This window comes from Amblyomma americanum, chromosome 11 (genome assembly GCF_052857255.1).
Source record: "Amblyomma americanum isolate KBUSLIRL-KWMA chromosome 11, ASM5285725v1, whole genome shotgun sequence".
Classification (NCBI taxonomy): Eukaryota; Metazoa; Arthropoda; class Arachnida; order Ixodida; family Ixodidae; genus Amblyomma; species Amblyomma americanum.
In genome coordinates this window covers 24,972,205-24,982,023 of record NC_135507.1, presented here as the reverse complement: position 1 = coordinate 24,982,023, position 9,819 = coordinate 24,972,205, and the positions used below count along the sequence as shown (strand labels likewise).

At 48.2% G+C, this 9,819-nt stretch overlaps 1 protein-coding gene across 1 annotated transcript; it reads right to left on the bottom strand.

Moving 5' to 3' along the window:
- Positions 1-2,048: 2,048 nt before the first annotated feature.
- LOC144110306 (uncharacterized) lies at positions 2,049-2,643 on the bottom strand. Its single transcript, XM_077643155.1, has 2 exons — positions 2,518-2,643; positions 2,049-2,360 (listed from the first exon to the last, which is right to left on the bottom strand). The coding sequence occupies exons 1-2, from the start codon at positions 2,623-2,625 to the stop codon at positions 2,115-2,117; spliced, it is 354 nt and encodes a 117-aa protein (XP_077499281.1). The 5' UTR covers positions 2,626-2,643; the 3' UTR covers positions 2,049-2,114.
- Positions 2,644-9,819: the final 7,176 nt, after the last annotated feature.

Sequence of the window (9,819 nt, the reverse complement as noted above, 5' to 3'; positions counted from 1 at the left end):
AGGTCACTTCTCGTAAGCGAATGAACAGCTTCTAATACTATCAATGCGTCTAATGTCATCTAATGCTTCTAATGTCCTATCCCTACTGACTCGTGAGGGCGAAACATGGAGGCTAACGAAACATCTTAACATTAGGAAAAGCACAGCTCTGCGAGCTATGGAAATCTTAACGGTACCTGCTGCTTCAATAAGAGAGCGCAGTGTGTGCTATATTAGGATACAACTTAAAAAGAGCACTTGGTAGCAATGAGTCATGATCCGCGGCGTCCTTTATTACTCCTCTGAAAAATAATAACAGTAAATAAAGTCAGTTGTTTAATGTTTGAGTGCATCAAATGCGCTAGAGGCATCAACATTCTTAAGCTTAAATTTCTTCTCATGATTACCTTCTTTTCTAGGTAACAAGAAAGCGTTCACTAACGGCCTACTATTTTGTCACGTAGGAATTCGATGTGGTGGTCCCTGAATGTGAGTTGAGCTTAACTGAAGCGTTAAGTTGTAACCGACTCTAAAGAAGAGAGGGAAGTTTACAATAATACAATAAGAATGGAAAAGAAGATGTTTTGGGTGAGAAGTAATGCGGTGAACAGTAAAAACCGATGGCCTGTTAGGATAAGACTATAATATGCGAAGAGCAACTGTCAGTTTGCAAATAACATAAAAATGAAGAAACGGCTGACTTCGTGGGAGATGGCAGACAGTAAGGGGACAATTTAGACTGGAGAAGTTTTCTCGGGGAGGGTGGCCGTGGCTAAGAGCCGGACAAGGTTACGTGGACATTAGTCTCAAATAATTTGTCCTCTAGTAGAACATCATTGCTGATTATTATAGACGTCTAGCGCATGTCGTAATATCTAAACGCCGAAATGTATTCGGACGCTGCAATCAATATCAAAGAGGTGTCGCGGAAGTGTCATTGCTGATTATCATAGACGTGTTATGGATGTCACAATATCTACATGCCGAAATGTACTCGGAAGCTACAGTCTATAACAATAAGGTCTCGTCTATCTGTGCTTAACAAAATTATGCCAGAGCTAGCGATGGGAGGACTTTATGCCACAGAAAAAAAATTAAAACAAACAGTGACATGGAAAGCTATGTCGGTGGTAAACCTTTCATGCCAGGATATGAACAGCAGAGACGTCGCGCAGTTATGCCATTTTGGGTAAACGTGGACTCTCAAGATGATGCTAATAATGGCGCGATTATTCACTGTCTGGGCATGACACTATGAGAGCGACAGCAACTGGTTTGGCTCGTGAGGGAGAGCACCATCCATTCGGTTTTGCAGCGCTTCTTGAAGGCAGTATTGTCGCTTCTTTTATAGTGTCTTGAGTATTCGCTCTTTGAGAGCAATTCTCCATCGCAAATGCACGATGTTTTGAAATATGGGAAATTTGTCCAAAGTCTCGTACCATTACAGCTTACTGTCACATCAGTATGTGCTGAATACACACACTAGCGACAATATATTCAATCAAATAATGCGCGGCCCACTAAACAAAAACTTGGGGCCGTCTTCCGAGTGAAGACAAATGATACATTGCCAGCCACTTCACTCAGGAATTGGCCGCTGCCTAAAAAAGCGATCGGCATAGGCATGCCATCAGAAGCTGGCTATGGAGAGACGACTATGCTGGGCGTACCATGTATCCCATGCCGAACTGGCTCATGATGTAACCCGGTGAGCCGGCGCAGCTAAGTTCTCCTCGGCATAGGCATGCCATCCGAAGCTGGCTATGGAGAGAAGACTATGCTGGGCGTACCATGTATCCCATGCCGAACTGGCTCATGATGTAACCCGGTGAGCCGGCGCAGCTAAGTTCTCCTCGGCATAGGCATGCCATCAGAAGCTGGCTATGGAGAGACGACTATGCTGGGCGTACCATGTATCCCATGCCGAACTGGCTCATGATGTACCCCGGTGAGCCGGCGCAGCTAAGTTCCCCTCGGCATAGGCATGCCATCAGAAGCTGGCTATGGAGAGACGACTATGCTGGGCGTACCATGTATCCCATGCCGAACTGGCTCATGATGTACCCCGGTGAGCCGGCGCAGCTAAGTTCCCCTCGGCATAGGCATGCCATCAGAAGCTGGCTATGGAGAGACGACTATGCTGGGCGTACCATGTATCCCATGCCGAACTGGCTCACGATGTACCCCGGTGAGCCGGCGCAGCTAAGTTCCCCTTGCTGCATGACCACGAGACGGTCAGCAAGGGCATCTGCCTCCGAGAAGTCGCTGGTGGTGAGGAAGACGCCCTTGTAGCGGCGGATCTTGAAGAGAAGCTCCCACGTCTCGCGCCGGCTGTGTGGGTCCATGTTCCGCGTCGGCTCGTCCAGAAGAATAAGCTGCACCTGATGAGCACGCGCGCCGCAAAGTTTTTGGAAACGCAACGATATCGAAAGCATCATCAAAGATGATGCGACCAGTGATACCTCAACGAATTTGCAGATACCTCCACTTTCACAAGGTCTACTAGAGCGAATCAGTGAGTATGAGTAGCCTGCTTACGTCGGGATACGGCAAGATGGCGATGGCGGTGCTGAGGAGGCGTTGAACGCTGTGGGTGAGGTCATCGGCGCGCCGACATCGGTAGAAGTAGAGCCCGATGTCGTCCATGAGTCGGCTGACCTCGTACCGGACTCTGCTGCGGGAAATCCCCTTCGCCTGTGGGAGAGGTTGTGGGCGCGGATGAACCCTAACTGTAGACATGTTTGCCTTATAAAAAATGACAGCGGTTTAATTTTGTTACCCCTAATGGTCGATAGCTGTTCTTGCTTCTACTATGATTTCGCTGTTTGTTATCTCTTGGCTTAAATTGTTGCATCCGAGAACGTCAAATTTCTGGGGTGAGGTGGGCCAAATTTGAGTGGTGGGATGGGCCAGTGTTGGTAATGACCTAGTCAAAGTATGCTTCGGCATCTGTCTTAACACTTTTGCTATGAGATCGCAAAGTCCGAAGGTCACTTCAATGTCAAATCTACATACTGACGGACTGCATGAGTAGAGCTATCGCTCGAAAGGATTACCCAGTGTGGAGATACGGGATAGAAACGCGACGAAGCAAAACACCGCTAAAGTATGGGGCATTTTAAACGTATCGACAATACAAAAGTTTCTTAGGTACTGTCAAAATGCACAACCGTGGCCCACACACCACATGCGTTCTCTTTACGACGAGATTTTGTCAAAATGTGTGATCGATTTGGTGAAGTAACCCACGGCGCTGCTGTTGCTGTGCACAACTGAGAGACCTCATGCAGTTTCGCGGGCGAGGCTATGCGCCACCTGATTGCCTCGGACTGTGTTTTCCCACAGTCTACTGCAAATATACACCGACTGTTTTCCCACACTCTACTGCAAATATACACCAACATGACACACCACTTCCCTTTACAGACCCTAATAACCCTTCACTATTAGATCATTGCAGAATATTTCAGTACCCTTCCTTTTTCTTACAAATCTCTCACAACCCCCACGCTACACATTTTTCGACACATCCCCTTAAATGGGCACCTTACCGCTGTCCGCTCTTTTCTCTAGTGTCTTCTAGCGTCCCCTGCATGGCGTTATTGCCCCGATCACTATGCTAACATGAAAAAATCCCTTTTCTACTGCCCCGTTGCCATTCTATATCCCGCTATCCACACCCCTCTCGCCTAATGTGGCGAGCCTGGCTAGCCTCGGACAATTCGACGGACCATTTTGCTTTCGCCGCCCCTGCGCAGGATATCCTCTTAGTTTAATGCTGCATCATAATTCTTTATATTCATTCATGGAAATTTATTTAGCAAGAAAAAAATTGCTCCCAGGATCATCGCTTCTGGGTTGTTGGAATGGGGCTTTTGCCTTTCGTAACAAATGCGAGCTATATTCGGGATTGATTTTGTTTGCCACGAAGCTGCCACAGTTACTGGCAGGAGACCAGCTGCGACCCTTTATTTGCATCTTAATGAAATGGTAAGCGCAGTCAACGGATTATGTTTGCGCATAAGCGCAGAGAAGGTATATCGGCACAGCTTAAAAACGTCTCAACGTTTGCGGCGCAAGCGTTCTCGGCAGTTTTATTCAAAGCCTGTGGAGCAACCTTCCTCTCAAGTTGGCTGACCCGCGGCCACCCTCTACTCACCTCCCGTTCCCAACTGCGCCCTCCGCCATCGTCCAACAGCGCAAGCCGCAACCCTTCCACCCACCTTGTTCGCCATCACCCCCGAGAAAAATTGTCGCGTGTGGGAAGGTTAGGCTTAGAGTGAAAGCACCAAAGTAATTATAGAAGGCAAATCCAACTGCTATTTCAGTTTCTTTGTATCAGGTTACTACATGACCGTCCCGCCAATTTCGTTTCTCCTCTGTAATTGCCACTTGAGTAGCGGAGAACAGTTCGCACTAGTTCTGTAGGTGGCGCGACAGTCTGCTGGCTCTAACTCAATGGGCATTGAAACTCCTTTAGACCTCCTGTAGACGGGTTGAAATGCGGGCCAGTTGGTTCATAGTAATTTGAAGAAAAAAAAAGTCATAAAAGACAAGGGACTATAGAAGGAGTGTTCACGCCACAACGACTGGACGGTCAACTTTGATTTATTAGACAAAACATAGTCCCAGCAAGGTCATCAGAGTCCCATAGTCCCAACAAGGCCAGCAGATGTCCTGTGGACACCCAGAACGTCCTCGGGACGTCCAAGGGAGTTTCAGTGCCCAGTGGTATAAGGTTCGATGCAATCACAGCGCAGGATTTTCAGAGCTGATGTAATGAAAACCTGCGACTACAAACGCTTGTGATGTTTAAAGAAACTGAGTTATTAGGGCCTTTTAGAATAGGGTGACCCCATCGGTTTTAGGGGCATAGCGGAATAGCGGGGCGCAGGATAATAACGGCACTCGCATTATTGTCCTGCGCTTGCGCACTGGGTTCTCGTTATTCCCCTGTATCCCTAACCGATAGGGCCAACCCATTTTAAAGTCCCTATTGAGGCAGAGTAATGCACAGCCTCGCGCACCGTTCCGAAAAAGATCAGGTGCTCCTCCACGGTCAGGTCGCTGTAGAGAATGGTTTCGCCCGGACAGTAGGCGAGCAGTCTCCTCGCCCCGTCGCCGTTTAGGACGACGTCGTAGGCGCCCACGGTGATCATTCCAGAGCTGGGCGCGATGGATCCTGGTAGGAAGAAGACGCGATGAAGGTGCACAGCGTTACGTTGAACGCTTTCGACAGACGCTTCTCAAACGCCCTCGAGGCTCCCGCAGACTTATTTATCAGTTAGAAAAATTTATTAGGCGGGATTGTTAACGGACGATATGTCGTTCCGAAAGGGTTCACCAAAGAAAGCCGTATAAAATGGGAAAAGTGTGAGACCATAAACTGCCTCCTGAACCTGACTACATGTCCAACATTCTTGAACAAACATTCTGAATATTGGAATATTGTAAGGTAATGTTATGGAAATATTGAATGTAATGGCTCATTCTTGTGATGTGTAGCAAAATCTTTCTTTTAAAGTCTTTCCATCGCTGAAATCGAGCAGTCAAGACTGCCATAGAAAATCAACGAGGAACGCGTTTGACGATATCAAAAATGTTAATAACAAAAAAACCAAGCCTGCCGACGGGAGATCTGCGGATATATTGAGTGCTATAGCGAAATCTCGCAACAAATGAAAAATTTGCGCTCATAAAATCTTTCCCGTTCAAAAGTGCTTTTTATCCACAACTGTTGGATATGCAAAGCCCGAAACAAAGTAGTCCGCCTTACCCGTGATCATCTTCATAATGGTCGACTTTCCGGAGTTGGCCGGCGCCAGGAGCACGGTTATTTGCTTGCCAAATATGTTGAAGGAGATGTCGCTTATGACGATGTGGCTCTCGAATCGCTGCGGGCCAGAAGAAAGAGCAATTTGAGGAGATCACCTTCACGCTGCACACGTACCTTTTTCCTAATCAAGCTATTTTAAAGAGCTGTACGAGGAACACATGAAGTGATGGTGTGACCCACGATTAGCTAGTGTACGCTTATATTACGCTGGCCATTTCTCCGTACCACCACTCACCTTGGACACGCCGCTGATGCGCACGATTGGTTGAACGGCCGTCGGTTCCTGCTCGTAGTACTGGCACCGTGTTCTGAAAACTGTCGACTGCGGCCCCAAGATCACTGGTGGCCTCCAGTAAGCAGACTGTGCGATGATAGGAACCGTAGGGGATTGCACGTCTTATAAGACGCCATGTTTAGCGTTACCATTACGTCATCGTAACCTCCTTCGGCATTTAGGCCACGGCAACTACATTAAAACGACCTCTACAACTCATTTCCAACTATACCACTTGTGTCCCAGAGACCCTCGCCCCGTTCCCCGCGAATTTCCCGATCTTATCCTCAACCTGACTGCCCGCCATCCATAGCTGCATCTCCGCAACGTTCGATTAATCCCTTCTCTGTTACACTAACGAACCAACGCATACTAAGGGGTCTGTTATCAGAATATCTGCCCTAAGATTTCCTCCTTCCTTTTCCACTGCCACCCATTATGAAAGCCGTGCTGGGTTCTCTCTGAGTTCTTGTTCTAAGATGTTCCTGCAGTAAGTGCAAATGCAGTAGCCTTGAGGGACTGGCGTAGAAAGCGGCATTGGCTGCTTGGTTTTCAGTCCGATTTTAAGTCTGCCTGCTCCTGTGTGTAAAATCGTAAAATTGCTTTGTACTGTGGATGCGCTGAATTCATTGTCGGGGCACGAAGTATGATATGCTACGCGATTAATACAAGTGTGCTCTTCGACCCTGATGGGTCATTGCGAATGAGCCTAAAACAGTAATGAGCAAAAAAAAAACCAAACAAACGAAACGATCAGACTTCTGTTCTTCCCAGGACTTATTTGTCATTGTTATTCAGTTTTATGAGTATTTGAAATTCTCAGTGCGTCTCTAAATCATGAGAGGCTGAAGAAAGATGCATACTGGCTAATTTGGAATACCAATATGAGCGTATGTGTCGCGCTCTACTTTCGAAGGTTTTTTAACTAACGCGCACATACACAGACAAGCACGCACACAGAATACGCGTTTCAGTGAAGTGCAATTCAAGATGGTAGTTACTTCGGCCAGTCTGTACACGTTGTAAGCGTTACACAGAGCGGAAGGATCAAGACGCGACAGGAAAGAAACCCTAGTTACGTGCCTTTCTTGTGTCTTGGCCCTTCCGCTCTTTGTGACCTTGATTAAGTCTCATCACGAACTAGCCCAAACCGCCACAATACAGCACACGTTCATCGACAACGAAAACTGCTTAAGACGGGGGACAGGCAAGTGGCCAGGTCAATGCACTGTTTTACAGCCAGGCAATCTCATACAGATGGTTTGTAAGTACAGGCATACACATGACGAAAAAACAAACAGCCAATCTAAAAGTTATTGTAACAAGCATAGCAATTCTTTTTTCAACTTTTACAGACAATCTCATACAGATGGTTTGTAAGTACAGGCATAAACATGACGAAAAAACAAACAGCCAATCTAAAAGTTATTGTAACGGGCATGGCAATTATTTTTTCAACTCTTACAGAAGGACCAGATAGAGATAAGAAATGGAAGCAGAGATAGACGGGAGCGGAGAAAAATCGGTAGAGTTAAGCTTAGTGCCTTAGAGCATTAATCAGCGGTGGATTTAAGAAGCGATTTATGAGAGGCGATGCGCGCTAAATATGCGATTCAGAAAAGCTACGCTGCTGGCGCCGAACCCGGGCTTCTTCCTTTTTCTGCGAATCGGCCATATTAGGCCCCCAAACGCAATTCTTCGCTGTGACGTCATGCTACGCGCCATGACGTCTCAGGCTGACCTTGGCTCCACCACTTGTATACTCCTCAGCGCTCGGCGATGACGTCATACCAGATGTGCTTCGCCTCGTCACGGGATACGCGTGCAAAAGCTCCGTACAACAGCTCTCGCTGTGAAACACGTGATAGTTTATCCTCCTCACCCAGATACGCGCGCACGCACGCACCCTGAAAGGGAAGTACCAGGGCCTGGCTATCTTTGTCCGGCTGCAGTTTGTGACGCAGTCAATGTACCACAGGAGCACCAGCAGCACCAAGCTGGACAGGAAGCTGACAACCATCAGCTGGAGAATGGTCACGTTGTCGGGCGTGAGCGACTGGTTGCCGAAGTTTCTGAGTCCGCCGCCTTGCTCTGCGACAGCAGTCAAAAAAAGGGGTGTGTAAGAAACAATGGGGCACAGCCGGACAACAAGCACTGGAGACGAGCAAGATTTTAAGGCCGTTCTCTGTAGCCTTCAGACAGATAAGGCGCTCTGTACTCGGTCGAAAGCGTTTGTCACGTGCATCGCTGTGCGTTTAGCTGCGAGTATTTTTTTGCTGTGGATACCTGCTCTGGTATCTTGGCCGCTACGGCGTCCTGTCTCAAAGCAGAAATTCGCGGGCTTCTAACGCCAACACGCTTTTCGATGTAGGAGAAACAGCAGGCATTACACCGTGCAAGACGCTTAGGTGGCTATAATCAGTCCGCAGTATTCTACTGAGGTAATTTCATAACTCAGATGTAGTAGGAAGCAGGAAAGAATCACAAAGAAAAATACGCTACGTTTTGCCCTTGTGATAATGCGATTTTCGGTGAAAGCACGGATGCTGTGAAATGCTGATGCCGGTCGAAGTTGAAGGTCGAAGTGCTGATGCCGGTCTCAAGGGGTGGCGAGGTAGGGGTTCAGGTTACGCGTGCATCACACATGACCGTGAACCACGCCTGTGACCGTGTATCACACATTGTCACGCTCGGTCGCTCATCCTTGCCAATAAGGCGGACGTCCGGCGTGACACGCTCAGCAAGAAAGGGTATGAGGGTGAAGAGTGTGGGTGCGGTGTTGACAGCCCTGGAGTGGACGGCAACAGTGAGCAGTCATGGGGTGAGGAGGGGTGCGCGCGACGCCAACTGCGACGACACCATGATGTGGCCAGGTTGTCCATGCAGCTGTCGCGGCTCACCGAATCTCTCCAGGCGCTCGATGACCATCCAGCACCAATGGAGGAACATGCCGGGAAACGCAGAGGTCATCAACTTGCTCAACCTCGTGATGAGGTAGTACCCGAAGCCGTACGGGTTCTGAAGGAACAGGTACGGCAGCATCAGGGTCAGGAACCAGTACACGGACGACAGCAGGCCCGCGAGACGTGCTGCGGGAAGGTTGGAAAACAGTGCAATTAAATTTTACCGCGAGAGTGGTTGCCTGAAGTTTGTACTGAGGGCCCAATTCTTAAGCTACGGATGTTTTTTCCTCCTCCCCCCCCCCCCCCCCGCGCATCAGTTTTAAGTTTTACGGACCTAGAAGCACCAGTACCAACTGGTCTAGGCTAAGGATTCTTTTGAAAAATAAGTACTGTCTTGGTCAAAAGTCGTAAGGCCATAGCGTTCAGCTGCAGGGAAATGAATGTTCCTGGAATGCCCCGTGTAGCGCATCATTCAAGACACAAGCCAAGCAGGCAACTTCTCTACCGCAAGAAGAAACCTTCAGCTAGCACTTCAAGGTCATTCGGTTTTTAATAGAGCCCTAATGGCTCTGTTATGCGGCTGAAGCGGAAAGCCTTTGGCCTTATGACCTTTGACCAAGACTGTACATCTCTGTCGTCTGCAAGACAGATGAAGCCTCAGATGAAGAATGACGCAGCAGCAAAAGTACGTGACCTCGGAGTATGCGATGTCCCGAAGAAAAGAAAGTAGATATCCCAAGACCTTGTACGGGTTCGTTAACAAGTGCCTGCCTAAAGTATGGTACTAAGGTCGAGGGGGGAAACTGAACTAGACCACCAGACAAGCA

Coding starts and splice junctions, on each gene's coding strand:
- LOC144110306 (XM_077643155.1), bottom strand. CDS start 2,625: ATGGACGACATCGGGCTCTACTTCTACCGATGTCGGCGCGCCGATGAC. Junction 2,361..2,517: donor CCATCTTGCCGTATCCCGAC/GTAAGCAGGCTA, acceptor CGTGCTCATCAG/GTGCAGCTTATTCTTCTGGA.